The 14667-nt window shown below is 43.6% G+C and overlaps 1 protein-coding gene across 1 annotated transcript in view; it reads left to right on the top strand.

The window, feature by feature from the left end:
• LOC103256470 (UPF0606 protein KIAA1549-like) overlaps nucleotides 1–14667 on the top strand; it is a gene marked incomplete at its 3' end in the record, with an annotated part of 58043 nt that overhangs the window by 18169 nt on the left and 25207 nt on the right. The window contains exons 2-6 of the mRNA XM_021710545.1: nucleotides 1834–4524; nucleotides 8274–8362; nucleotides 9388–9565; nucleotides 11125–11255; nucleotides 13220–13403. Of these exons, the coding sequence (XP_021566220.1) occupies nucleotides 1834–4524; nucleotides 8274–8362; nucleotides 9388–9565; nucleotides 11125–11255; nucleotides 13220–13403 (3273 nt within the window). The remainder of the gene's footprint in view (nucleotides 1–1833; nucleotides 4525–8273; nucleotides 8363–9387; nucleotides 9566–11124; nucleotides 11256–13219; nucleotides 13404–14667) is intronic.

Here is a 14667-nt window from a genome sequence, read left to right as displayed (position 1 = left end):
AATAGAAATGACTTCCTTTTTTAAAAAATAGAGTGAATCCAAGATTCTCCCTGTGCCGTTTCACACAATTCTGTTCTGATAGACTGTGGGGAGAAGAGAAAGAAGCTGTGATGATTGCTCAGTCCCCAGCCTGGACTGCAGTGGACGGTCCCTGGGCCTCCATCAGTGACTGGGCCATCACTTGCCCTACTTTTCTAGGCTGTGAATCTGAATTATAATAGGTGGAGATACCTCAGCTTATTAAATGATAATGACAGCTGTCACAAGTTTAAAGAATGTGAAAGTTGGATGGATAATAGGATGATTTTGGCACACATCAGAAGTTGGTATCCTCAGACTCCATCATTCATTCATCAGATGTTTCTTGAGCTCCTGTTGTACGTCATTCACAGTGCCTGGCACTGGGGAAACAGGTAAACAGTGCCTCCTCAGGAAGCTCAGAGTCTAATGAGCAGACAGTTCATTTCAGTGGGCACGAGAAGGGGTGTAACGGGAGAGGCTTTAGTGTACTGAGGAAAGAGGCCACCGCCCACTCTGGTTGAGCATGTAATCGGTTTATTTTATTTTTATTTATTTATTTATTTATTTTGAGTTGGAGTCTCACTCTGTCACCCAGACTGGAGTGCAGTGGCTGCTCCCGGCCACCGCAGCCTCGACCTGCTGGGCACCGGCGATCCTTCCGCCTCAGCCTTCCAAGTAGCTGGAACTACAGGCGTGCACTACCACACCCGGCTAATTTTTGATTTATTGTAGAGATGAGGTCTTGTCAAGTTGCCCAGGCGGGTCTCGAACCCACGGGCTCAGGCAATCCACTCACCTCGGCCTCCCAAAGTGCTGGGATTACAGGCTGAGCCACCGAGCCTGACCATATTGGTTTATTTACCATCTCTTAACTCCTCTTTCCTCATGTAATAAATGAGAGAGAATGGACCAACCAGCCTGAGGCTGCCTCCATTTCTACTATGCTGCATCGGAAGGACCAGTAGAAGTCATCCAGGTGGAGGACAGGGGAAGGACATTCCAGACAAGGCAGAAGCATGTGCAGAATTGTTGAGGCCAGACAGGCTTTGTGTTTGGGGGAACTGCAGGTGGCTTATTTGGCCAGAGTGTAGTTGGGGAGGCCTGAGTGTGGGGTGGGGATTGATGACAGCTGAGCCTGCAGGTAGTCTGGGACGTCACATGGAAGCCTCAGAAGCTGTGTCTGGGAGCACACCTGGGAAACTGTGTACCTCTTTTACCTAGGCATGAGTGATTCTGTCGGGGTTGTCATGTTGAGTTCTTTTAGGAGCCAGCTCCTGTCATGGAAGAGAAAAGATGTGGGCTTTGGAGTCAAGGCAGCCTCATATTCAGATTCCAGCTTCATTCTGTTTGGGTGATCTTGTAGTTGGTTTATTTACTGTCTTTGAACACTTCTTTCCTCATGTGATAAATGAAAGAGAATGGACCAGATGGTCTCCTGAGGCCTCCTCCGTTTCCTGTATCCCATGGTTCTGTGGGTATAAGTATGTGTTGTTATAAAGTAAGAGAACAAATATGTAAATGTGTACACAAACACACACAGCTTAAGTCTGTGTTGTTACAAAGAGGAAAAATATGTAAATGTGTACACAAACACAACCTAAGTAAAAGTGGTACCCACATTTATGAATATTTGCAGATATTGTTCTGACAGCAATTCTGGCAATTTCTGGCTTCCAATGAGCTGTTTAGATTCTAACTGTGAGCTTCTGACTCTTTATGGTAAACAGAATGGGTACGTGTTTATGCCTGTAACAAAATGTAGCACTGTGACCGTCCTTGCATTGCACTAACTGGCTTTGGTTTCCTTACTAGATAAGCTTGCTCCGGAACAGCACAACCTTTCTTTAGACTCCATGGAGCTCCTGCTGACGACAAGCACTGGGCACAGCGCTGCACAAGTGGCCTTAACAGAATCTGCTTCAGGACCTCAGCAGAGCAGTTCTCTCCATGTCATAGCCTCTCCGTCTGCCACTGCTTTTGATACAGCCTTTTTTAACCAAGGAAAGCAGATCCAAAGTACAGCAGATCACAATGTCTATGTGGCCAATTACGTGTCAGTGACGAGTAATGAAGTGGCCATGGATGACGATGAAATGGATAACTTTTTGCCAGATACTCACTGGACCACTGCACAGATGGTTTCTCCAATACGGTGTGTCACATTCAGCCCACCAGGGATACCCAGAGAAGTGTTAGAGCCTGTGCTCACTCCTTCACTACCTGTGATTTCTCTCCAAGACAAAGAAGTGCCGTCAGCCTGGCAAAACACAATGCAACAGCCAGTGACATATGCTGAATTTCCCAGTCATTTTCATGCTTTTCTGTCGGCTTTTCCCACCTCTGAGGGCGTAATTCCACCTTCTAGTATGAATTTGGTGCTTTATCCTAGTGATATTTACAATCAGTTGTCAAGCAGGACTTTGCCAGAGATTGTGGCTTCAGGGACAGAAGATGTGGAAACCACCCTCCTTTTTAGCTCCTGGTCTTCAGTGCCTCGGCTGTTGGGCAGTGGCATTACTCACCAGGCGTTTTTGTCCTTGGGGGAGGTCTCACAGCCTCCACAGGAGGTTTTGGTCACAAGTACAGACAGATACACTGATATGATCAGTGCGTTGAGTCAAAGCCTAGAGGAAACCATCTCTACAAGAGCATACCCTGCTCTAACTGTGTCACATGCGGCTCTTGGGGTCAGCAGGACACATTCTGCTTTCTCTTCAACCCCTCTTGTGTTTGTATCCTCTTCTGCCCAATTAGTGAGTGTTTCATATAACCCCTTTCTTCCTAGCGACTCCAGTGAAACATCAGAATTGCTTGGCAACTCAGTAATCCCCAGTCACACGGACAACACTCACATCCTGAGCCCAGTGTCTTCATTCAGACCTTATCTGTGGTGCATGTCCTGCGCTATTATGTCACCTCGGCAAGTTCTGGCCACAAGTCTCATGGAGAAAGACATGGGCTCGGGGGATGGTGCAGAGACCTTGTCCGTGACCATGTTAGAAGAAGGCAGCATCTCTCTGTTGAGTAGTGCCATAGTGGACTTCTCTGAATTTGAGGAAGACTCTCAAGAATATAACACACTTTTTCCATTACGACCTATAGTCCCCCTTTCTTCTAGACCTGTGGAAATCTCAGAAACAAGTGTTGGTGTCTCAGCCGAGGTGGCTATGAGTAGCTTTACGGCTACACAAGGGCAACCTTCCCTCAGCGGCCTCTCTGCACTGTCAACACTTGATCCTCTCACTGGCCTCTCCCATGTTGCTGAAACCCAAGTAATGCCTTCTGGTCTGACTGCTACATTCTTGGGCATCACCACCGTTCTCCTTGACTCATCTTTCTCCCTCATAGCAAGCAAAAACACACCATCGCTAACCATCAGAGACCCAGGTCTTTTTGTGTCTCATAGTTTGGTTCCATCAGTAGAGTCTTCACTTTTCTCTGACCAAGAACCTGGTAGTTTTTTTGAACATAAATCTGAAAGTGTCTTGAATTTTGCATCCAGCTTTTTCTCAACTCCCCCGCTGGAGCTCAGCAGCTCGATCCCCTCCCCTTCAGAAGCACTCGCTTCTTTACTTTTGTCAAGTGACTCGTCACCCTTCACGTCTCCGTCTTTTTCCACCTTGGTTGAGACACTTAGGTTGTCCAGCTCTGCTGATTTGCAGTCACTTCGGCTTTCTCCTCCTAATTTCACAGATCTTGAGTTTTCTCAGCTCCAGCCAAGTTCAGACCTGCCTTTAAATCCCATCCCTTTCCTGCCTAGTCGCTCTGAAGCGTCAGCACGCTCAAGCTTCCCCTCGGATTCTCTCAAGTTTGCTGAAGCATCAGTGGTTTCACTGACAGATTCTGAAGCTCATCTTACCTCAGCTTTTACTGAAACTACCTCCGGTTTTGAGTTTTCACTCATTCCCCATGAGTCTGTAGTCACCAAACTGGTGCCCTCCAGCTCTGAGCCCGTCCTTGACATCTTGACTGCTGGGACGCATTCAACATCACCGTTGACTGCTTTCCACACGACGCCTGTTGTAGATGAGTCTCTTCTGTTCTTGACTCCAGCACCTTCTGATGACCAGACCAGTGCTACCCATGGTTACACGCCTATCTTAACTTCCTTCTCCGAAGTCATTCCCACTAGTACAGCGTTGAACACCAACGTGCACCTGTCATCAGCTTCCAAGTTCATTTCTGAGGTGATCCCCTCACCTCTGCCAACAGAACTGACCTTCATGGGCCCGTCATTCACACCCACAGATATGTCACTGAACACCTCTGAACCAAGCATACCTGACACGAGTCCTGTCGCTGGTAGTCCCATCGCCACTGCCCTGAACAGCAGCACTGTGAGTTGGAGCCCCCCAGAAGGTGACACTGCTCCTCCCCTGCCATCCTTTCATCTCACGACCTCTTTCACTCTCGAAGCAGCAGTTGACACTCCAGTGCTGGCCACCGCCAAGCCGCCATATGTGTGTGACATCACCATTCCCGATGCCTATTTGATCACAACTGGTAAGGCCCTGCTTCTCATTGCTGGGCTGCAGGGATCTTCCTAAGGGGCTGTGTATGGGTCTCATGAGGTTCATTGTGACTAAGGCTCAGATGACTGCTGGCCAAGAGTCCTCACTCCTCTGCCTGCTCCTGTGAGTACTCTAGACAATGATATGGCCTTCCTAAGCTTCCAAGCCTCTGTTTCCTCAACTGTTAGACAATATTGATAGTCGCACCTACTTCACTGGGTTACTATTAGGATTTAAATGCATTAGTGCATATGAAATACTTAGCCCAGTGCCTGGCACATACAATATACTCACAGGAGGTGACATATAGTTAGTAGTTCACAATAAGAACAAACAGGAGATTTAAATGAGCCTTAGACGTTTTTGGTAGGATCTTTGTCCTTGGAACTCATCACCCAGTGGATGCATAGGTGACATGGTTCACACAAAACACTTCCATGTTTGGTTCAGGCAGTGAGCTGGGCAAGTGTGTAAGGGCAATACTTGTGATTTCTTCCTAATTTGCTCTAATTTTTCCTTGAAAGGAGGTTGTGCTTTACTCTCATAGGTTCCTGTAAATGTTGCTTGATCCTAAGGAAAGAAAAGTGGAGTGACTGAATGTTCTCTGAGTTCAGTCACATACTTCGTGCCCTCCCTGTTCATGGCCTGAGCTGCTAGCCCATCAGGCAGCAGCTGCTCTTACAGTTATGTGGCTGCTGTGGCCACAGGGAGCTGGCATCCATCTAAGGGCATATCTCTGTGAGGCAGACTCCTTTCAAAAGTGACATCCAGTGACCATGGCCTGCTTGGTCAAGGGCTCCAAGTTTTTCTTCATGAGAAGTGGCTGGTGTGTGTGGAGTCTTGGGCACTGATGCTGCCGGCTGAACCATACCTTGTGCTGATGAGCAGCCTGCTCTGTGCGTTGACCTTGGAAGAGGGTGGAGGGCAGAAACTAAGAAGGGGAGGAAATGGTAGAAGAATAGAGGAGGAGTGGAATGGGGCAGAGAATGTGGAAGTGAGGCAGGAGAAGAAGGACAGGCTTAGTCTTTTCCTCCATGTCAAGGGTGGTGGGCCCAGGGCCTCTGCTCACTGTGACAGGGCTGTTTCCCTCTTTCCCTCTGAGCCAGTGGGAACAGCTGGGGCCCTTGCTCCCCCAACCCAAAGGGAACCATTTGTTAATCCATGTGACAAGAAATTATCGAGCACTTTGTATGTACGAGGTGCTTCTAGAAGCATTAAGGAATCTACAGATGAAGAAGACATGGCCCCGTCTTTTGGGGAAATGAGAGCCTAGCCATGTTTTCTTGTTAGCTGTAATAAAAATGGTTAAAATAGAGTTTTCTAAAAGTGACTATTTGGGATGGTCAAGGGCAGGTGTGGAAGATTGCGAAAGTGGAGATTCACAGTAAAGAAAGTAGAATGTTGTCATCTGGGCATGGAGGGAAAGTGTCCTCTGGGGGAGGAGGCATTCAGCATGGCTGGAGATTAAACTGTCTCGGGGGGAACGGGTTTTGGGAAAGGAGGTTGGAACAGAATAAGGGACTTTGATCTGCAGGATAAGAGTAGTCAAGGGGAGAGAGAAAAGAGCTCCTTACACACTTGATGCTTTTCTCCTGCTTAAAAATTAGTACAAAGTGGTCAATTAGGATGAGATTATTAAAAGGGTATGAAATTTTCTTTATGTCTCGGAGCCTATGATATTTATGACACAGTTGTAATATTATATCTCTTAGACTTTTTTCTATAAACAATTAGAAACCATTTTAGAAGTATCTCTAAGAATGTCAGCTACACAGCATGAATTTAACTTTCATGTAGGGTATACACTTATGAAATTCAGTACCCCTCCTTAGGTATCCTTATATTTTTAACAGCTTTTTAGATTGAAACTTACCCATTGTAAGTGCACACTTCAACAGTTCTAGTACATACCCAGAGCTGTACATGGGTGTCTATATGGTTATGGTGTATTTTTTAGTGGAGATGAATGCCACCTTTAGCCCCCATGATGCCTTTGATCCAGAAGAAGTATTAGCTTATTTTCAACCTTCACTTAGATTTGACCTTGGTTTCTTTTGAGTAGTTACCTATTAGTGAGAGTCCAGCAAGGGGGTTGAGATGATTCCTTGCCCCTGAAAGGATTCTTTTTAGCAAGCTCTATAGTAAAGCAGGCCACCCTAGATGCTGTGCATCTGTGGTAGATCTGAGAAGCACTTGCCCATGTGCAACCCTTAACAAGTGAGCTGCACTTCTGACCCAGACTTTCTGACCCCACACTGCCTCTGGAGAGCTTGCTCACCTCACTTGGCTCTGGGAAACTGTAGATATATGGAGAAATATCTGTAAGGTGTTTGTTTGCCGATGGTCCCCTTTCCCAAAGACTCATGTCCTCATGTCTTAATGTTGCAGTTTTATGTCTTTTCAGATGAGCTAGAGAAGGTGGGGGTCATGGTGGTGGACTGGGGGACTGTAGAGAGCAGCACCTGGGTGAGTCCACCATGGTGCCTTCAGCTGCGTGGGGCTCTTATAGCGTGTACCACCTGCTTTCCTCTTTTTAGAGTTTTTCTGTTTCTGATTTCCCATTGTGCCTCTCCTTTCCCCAAGTTTAGCTCTTCAGATGCTCCCCCACCCCTGCTCATTTCCTTCCTTAATAAGGTATCTTTCCTTCTTTCCACTCTTCCCCCTTTGCTTCCCCCTTATCTTGTCTTTCCCTTTAAAATCCATGGCATAGTGGGTTCACTTGGAGCCTCTGTTGGCCATACCAAGTTAGGTGTTGGGATGACTCAGCAAGGTGGTCAGGAACTGTGGATTGTTCTAATGGTCTCATGAACTAAAGAAACCCCCTCATCTTAAAGAAATCCATTATCACTGATTCATAGAAAAAAAATCAAATATAACTTAAACGTTTGTTTTTTAAAGAGTGAAGAATGTAGCAAGATTGTCTCCAGTTTGAAAAATTAAAATCAGTAAATGGGAAACTGAGTAATAATGTCAAATGTATTCTAATTCTGTAGTAGGAGTAGTTGATGAAAGAAGAAAGAAAAGATAATAAATAGGGAAAAAAAAAACAGGCTTACTTACTAGTTTAGATTTTTAAGTGGAAGTTTTTAACTGTAAAAAAATTTAAACAGAACTAGACTTTGGTATGAGAAATATTTTATTTCCTACATGAAATATTATTACATGGGAATTGTAATAAAAATATTATTACATGGAAAATCTTTTCCCTCCCATAATTAGTGGTAAAAGCGCTTCATCTGCTTTGAAAACTTGGGGTGAGAGGTCTCATTTTAGAGGAAGATGTCATCTAGTTTTACTGAGTAACATCACAAGACCCTTTAAAATGTTACACTTTTGAGAGCTTTTAAAGCCTCATGTTTTGAAATTAGGGGCATAGCCAAGAGCCAGCCTGGAATTTGTCCCTTGAAAGTAAGAACTAGAAACTCTTTCTTCTCTGGCTGGGTCACAGCTGCTGATTCCTGATCTCACCTACCAGGAGCACAGAGGGTTTTCTTAGTGTGTTGAGCTGATCCTGTGCACAGTTTACCTGATGCCTTCAAAGTCCCCATTGCTGTTCCTCTGGAGGTAGTTAGCAGCAGTTAGGTCCTCAAGCTCTGTTCTATCCTAGATTGTGTTTTATTTTACAAAGAGACTTTTGGATCTGCTAGCATGGTTTGGCACAGCCCTGGGGTCCAGAAGCGTCATACCTCTGTTATTCATAATGATACTAAAATGCTTTCGGTGGTTGGTTTCAATTTGTAGTGCTGGCCAGAAGAGCTGTGCAGGAGTATATCATTACAGCAATCAAAGAAGTGCTGAGGATTCACTTCAACCGTGCTGTGGAGCTGAAGGTGAGTCCCTGTGGCTTGGAGTGTCATGTTTCATTCCAGCTGTGGAATCATTCTTTCCTCCCTCCTCCTGGCTAATGCCTGTTCATCCTTTGGCTCTCTACTCAGACATCACTGCATCAGGGAAGCCTTTCCTGACCCTCAAAGAGGTCACGTTTAGTCCATGGAGGATATGATGGCAAAGCTGAAATAAAGGACTCTCAGACCAGAGGCAGCAAAGTCTGGGGTGATGACCTTTAGGATTTTCCTTCCCTTGATTTACATGAAGGGACTTGGATTCAAGTTTAAATTCAACTTTAGATATGCTTCTTTCTCTACATTTAGTGAGAAAGAGCTAGAGTTCTAAGTCTTTTACATCAGACCATACGCTGATACCTCTTCTTTCCAGTGAATCCAGAAACCCATGCTTTATATAGAACTGAGCTACTCGGAACCAGAACCCTGGGCTGCACGGGCCTGCAGAGCATGTGAAAGGGGGCTCACCCACATTGAGATGTATTGTGGGTATAAAATATATCCCAGATTTCAAAAATGCAGTGAACAAAGGAATGTAAAATATCTCATTAATAGTTTCTTGTATTGACTACATGTTGAAATGGTATTTCAGATATATTAGGTTAAGTAAAATCTATTTAATTTAATATGTTCTGATGTTTTTTAGTACAGCCACTAGGAGTTTTAAAATTACATGAATGGCTCCAATTATATTTATTTTGGACAGCACTGCTCACTAGAATAGGTGCTTTTCCGTGTGGTTGAAATACAACAAACACTTTGAATGCCCCATAACTCATTTCAATTCATATTATTGATGAATTTTTCTCAATGCTGTTATAATTTTGTGCTGTGTTTGAGAAGGTTGGCAGAGAGTAAGAAGAATAACTAAAATAAAATTTTGATAATCTGCAAAGTACAACCACTTCATTTAAAAGCATCAGTTTATTTATTTTTTACTTTATGTTTTATTTTTCTGTCCAACACAACTTCATTTAGGCTTGACTTGTCTTTTGTGTTTTTTATCTCTCTAGGTTTATGAACTGTTCACTGACTTCACTTTTCTGGTGACATCCGGTCCTTTTGTTTACACAGCAATATCAGTCATAAATGTACTTATAAACAGTAAACTTGTGCGTGACCAAACTCCTCTAATCCTGTCTGTGAAACCATCTTTCCTTGTGCCAGAGTCTAGGTTTCAAGTTCAGACAGGTGAGACAACTGAACAGAGTTGTTTGTATTTGTAAATAGAATTTCATTTTTTAAAAAATATTTTTTAAAAATTTGAAATCATTAAAAAAATTTACTATTTGGTTTTAAAAATACTTTATAATGGAAAATTTCAAGCATATACAAAAGTGTGCAGAATAGTTTGATCAACCCCCTTATATCTGTTGAATGACTTCCGCGATTTTCAGTTCCTAGCCAATGTTGTACCCCCATATGTATCCCCCATCTGCTACCCTCTTTGCACACTATTTTTAAGTAAGTCTCAGGTATCATATCATCTCACCCATAAATATTTCAGCCTGCACCTCTAAGAAATAGACTATTAAGCCAGACTTGGTGGCTCAGCCTGTAATCCTAGCACTTTGGGAGGCTGAGGCGAGTGAATTGCCTGAGCCCATGGGTTCAAGACCAGCCCGGGCAACTTGGTGAGACTTTATCTCTGTAATAAATCAAAAGATTAGCCTGGCATGGTAGCACACGCCTGTAGTTCCAGCTATTTGGAAAGCTGAGGTAGAAGGATAGCCAGAACACAGCAGGTTGATGCTGGGGTGGCCATGAGTGTGCCACTGCACTCCAGCCTGGGCAACAGAGTGAGATTCCAACTCAAAAAAAAAAAAAAAAAGAAAGAAATAGGCTATCAAACATGCACACACACACACACACACACACACACACACACACACACATACATATATTTATCCACAATATTATCACACTCCCTAAAGTTAACAGCAATTTCTAAATATCATATTTGACTTTTCATTATGGACATACACTAAAGTAGAGAGAATAACACCTGAAGCCCACATATATCCATCATTAAGCTTAAAATATTATAAATGTTTTAACAATTTTGTTATCCCTCCTGAACTTTTTTTGAAGACATGCCATTTCACCCTTATATACTTAAGAATTCATCTGTAATTAATTTGTGTGTGTGTGTGTGTGTGTGTGTGTGTGTGTATTTTTAGACAGTGTCTTGCTTTGTTTCCCATGCTGGAGTTCAGTGGAATGATCATAGCTTACTGCAGCCTCTAACTCCTAGATTCAAGCGATCCTTCTGCCTCAGCCTTCTGAGTAGCTAGTACTCTGAGCATGCACTACCTGCCCAGCTAATTTTTAAAAATTTTTTGTAGAGATGGGGTCTTGCTATGTTCCCTAGGCTGGTCTCTAATTCCTGGGCTCAAACAATCCTCCCTCCTCAGCCTCCAGGGTACTGGGATTACAGGCGTGAGCTACCATGTCTGGCCTAATTTCTATGTATACTTGAAATGTTTCATTCATTTGCATCTTTTGATGCTCAAATTCTTATTCTAGGTATTTTTCCATTTTAGAATGATACCAGTCACCTATATGTTGCATGTATTCATTTGATGCAAAATTGCTTTCTACATTTCCATGACATAGCAGATAGAAGTGATACATCACAGTACTTAATCCCATGCTATGAATGAATTAGTTGATATAGATACTGTTTTTTCTCTCTCTTTATTCCTTAAGTGCTTCATTCATGGGACTTTGATTGCTGTCCTTCTTTTCAGTTCTTCAGTTTGTGCCTCCAAGTGTGGATACGGGCTTCTGCAACTTTACCCAGCGCATTGAGAAAGGCCTAATGACAGCCCTCTTTGAAGTGAGAAAACACCACCAGGGGACGTACAACCTCACCGTGCAGGTGAGGCTATCACCAAATGCTGAACAGCAGGCTTTATCTTTTAAAGGGGAAACAGTTTCATAGTGTTTCATTGAAGATGCACTCAATTCGTCTTCCCTCCAGTGAAGGAAGCCAGCTTTCGTGGGTCAGGGTTGATCTCTCCCTATGGTAGAGGGTCTCTATAGCATGAATGGGCCACACTTCTTTGAAGACTGCTGAGTAGCTGATAAGCAGGGAACTCAGATATGGTGAGCTGAAGAGAGATGATATATGCCGGAAATTCAAGAACTGCCCAAAAGGGAATGTGTCAACCTGAATATCCAATGAAGGAATGCCTAAACATACAGTACTGGCATTTCCATGTTATGGAACACCAGGGAGTCTCCTGCTTCACTCACAGAACATGGAGGTTGTGGCTGCTTGTCAGAGAGTGGGCTTTGTGCATATTATATGGAAACTGCTGATGGTTTTATATTTCTTTAGTTTTTCCCCCCTCCATGTTCTTTGCTCTCACTTTCAGAAATGTGTGTTGAATAGATTTTGGTGTTCTGGACCCACTTTCCGTATTTCTTATTTTTTCCCCATATTTTCTGTCTCTTTTTTAAACTCTCTGTTTTTACAGGTTTGCTTAGCCTTGTTCTCCAAGTCATTTAGTGTTCAGCTGTGTCCGTTATGTTATTCAATCCCTCTACTGAGTTTTTCTTAGCAGCCATTTTTTTTTCATTGTCATTTGCTCCTTTTTCATTGCGTTCTTTTCTGTGATGATGCAGGATCATCTTGATGATGCAGTATTGCCTTGAAAATCTATGAGGACATTAATTAAAAATCTGTCTTCAGTTTCCTAAGTTATCCCTTTTGTCTCTCTGGTCGTTGTTCTGTATGTTGACCTTGGGGGGTCTTGCTATGTTCCCCAGGCAACATAGTTTTTGTGCTGTTAGTTTCTGTAAATGTTTGGGGTTGGTCGATCGGTCATTCGGTTGGTTGGTTGTTAGTAGTAAAGAACCAGGTTGTTGATTTTGGCAACTGGCATGGCTTTCCCCTTCAGCTATGAGGTCTCCTCCTGCATCAGCCCCATTTCCCGAAGGGAGAATTCACTGGGACAGAATGTGTCAGCGCAAACTCTCTCTGGGTGCAGGGTGTGGCTAAAGACGGGTAGACAGGGCTTTCCTTCGACTGTCAAGATCAGGAGGCTTTTCCTGAGGATGGGGCATTTTAGTGTATTTCTTCGGGCAGAGCTCGCTGCTTTTTCTTTCATTTTCTTTCCTTCCTTGTTTCTTGTGTGCCCTGGAGTTACTTTGGTTAACCTACCTTCTTGCTTGGAGCCAGACCCACCCTAACCCTCTTCCTTTTCCTCAGGAAGCAGTTCTTTCAGCTGTCCTTGGTGAAGGTGTGGCTGCTGTGAGCACATCTGTGTTGGTCTGGGTGTGGCAGAAAGGAGAGAGGAGGAAGGCAGTTGACTCAGCTGTGTGGTCCAGTCTTTTGATTAGTGATGCTGTTCACCACTCCCCAGCCTGTTCTTGGTCTTATTCCTGCTGATCTCTACTGGGAAACCTCTCCTGGGTCCCCTGGTCTGCTGTTGTCTGTGCCTGTGTGTGTCTTGGCACAGGCAATCCTGGTTTCTGTCAGTATTATCCTGTCCTTTCTCCATCTTCCAGAATCTTGGGTTTCTTCCATTTTCGGTGCTGTTATGGCTTTATTCTCCCTTTGTTCAATGTATTGTTATTTCAGTGGGATTTGGGGTGGGAGGAACTATAAATACATGTGCTCAGTTCATCACTTAATGTAAAAAAACATTTAAAATAAACTGAATATTTAAAGTCTCACAAAGGGGAACCAGGTTAGAGAAAGCCAGTTACTCTTCCTTTGAAAACTTGACCTTCTTTTAAAAAACTGATGAGAAAACTTGTGAGAAAAAAATTATAGTCAGGCTTTCAGCGGAATGTTTTTGTACATTTTAGAAGCTTATTCTTCCTTCCTTCTTTCAGATCTTGAATATCACTGTCAGTTCCTCAAGGGTGGCTCCTCGGCGGGGCCCAGTGAACATTATCTTTGCAGTGAGAAGCACACAAGGATTTTTGAATGGGTCAGAAGTGAGTGAGTTGCTCAGGAACTTGAGCATGGTGGAATTCAGTTTCTACCTGGGCTACCCAGTGCTGCAGATCGCAGAACGTGAGTATTGTACTCTGGGAAGCCCTGGGGAAGTGGCTGTGGGTATTTTTGTTGGTGGATCTTTTTTTTAAAACAAATTTAAAGGCTTTATTTTCCTAGAGCGCTTTTGGCTTCATAGCAAATATGATTGGAAGTTTCAGAGATTTCCCTTATGCCCTGTCCCTATACATTCACAGCCTTCCCCATTATTCACATCCCCCACAAAGCGGTCCATTGTTACAACTGATGGACCTACACAGCACATCATCACCACCCAGTCTGCTTAGGGTTCACTTTTGGTGTTGTGCCTTCTGTGGGTCTGGACAAATATATACCGACAGGTATCTACTGTTGTAGTATCATACAGAGTATTTTCGCTGGGATCTCTTTTTTCAAATGAAATATTTGACTGAACTTCAGAGTATAAATCTGATAAAACTGGAACTTCTCAGATTCAAACCAGGATGGGTCTCCAGAGCCTTCCTCTCCCAGCATGTCTGGCTTTATTATCCTCTTTTGAGAATTAAGGGATCCTGTTAAAAAGTACACTAATTCTGGACAAGGCAAAACCATAGAGAAGGAGAACAGATTTGTGTCTGTCAAGGTTGAACGGCAGTAGGACAGTTTAATTGCAAAAAGGTAGCAAGAAGGCAATTTTTTTTGGAGAATGACGAACCTTTTCTGTATCTTTGTTGTGGTGGTGATTATGCAACTATATGCATTTATTAAAGCCCATAAAACTGTACACCAAAAAGAGTGAAATTTACTGTATAATTTTTTTTTTTTTGAGTTGGAGTCTCACTCTGTCACCCAGGCTGGAGTGCAGTGGCACACTCACAGCCACCCCAGCATTGACCTGCTGGGCACCCACAATCATTCTGCCTCAGCCTTCCAAGTAGCCAGAACTATAGGCATGCGCTACCATGCCCAGCTAATTTTTGATTTGTTGTAGAGATGAGGTCTTGCAAAGTTGCCCAGACTGGTCTCAAACCTGTGGGCTCAGGCAATCTACTCGCCTCGTCCTCCAAAGTGCTTGGATTACAGACTGAACCACTGAGCCTGGCTGTACTGTGTAAATTTTAAAATAAAAAAATAATAAAACAAACAAAACCTTTCTTCCTGGCTATGAAGCAGTTAGATTCACAGTGCAGTTGGAGGCAACGGAGGCGTAGGGAGGAACATTTACTTCAAAAAATAGCAGATTCCAGAGCTGAAGTCACACACACACACACACACACACACACACACACACACACACACTCACTCTCACACACACACTCTCTCT

Source organism: Carlito syrichta, unplaced genomic scaffold, assembly GCF_000164805.1.
Source record: "Carlito syrichta isolate Samal-C Ts95f unplaced genomic scaffold, Tarsius_syrichta-2.0.1 Scaffold289571, whole genome shotgun sequence".
Classification (NCBI taxonomy): Eukaryota; Metazoa; Chordata; class Mammalia; order Primates; family Tarsiidae; genus Carlito; species Carlito syrichta.
This window is presented reverse-complemented; position numbering and strand designations above follow the sequence as displayed.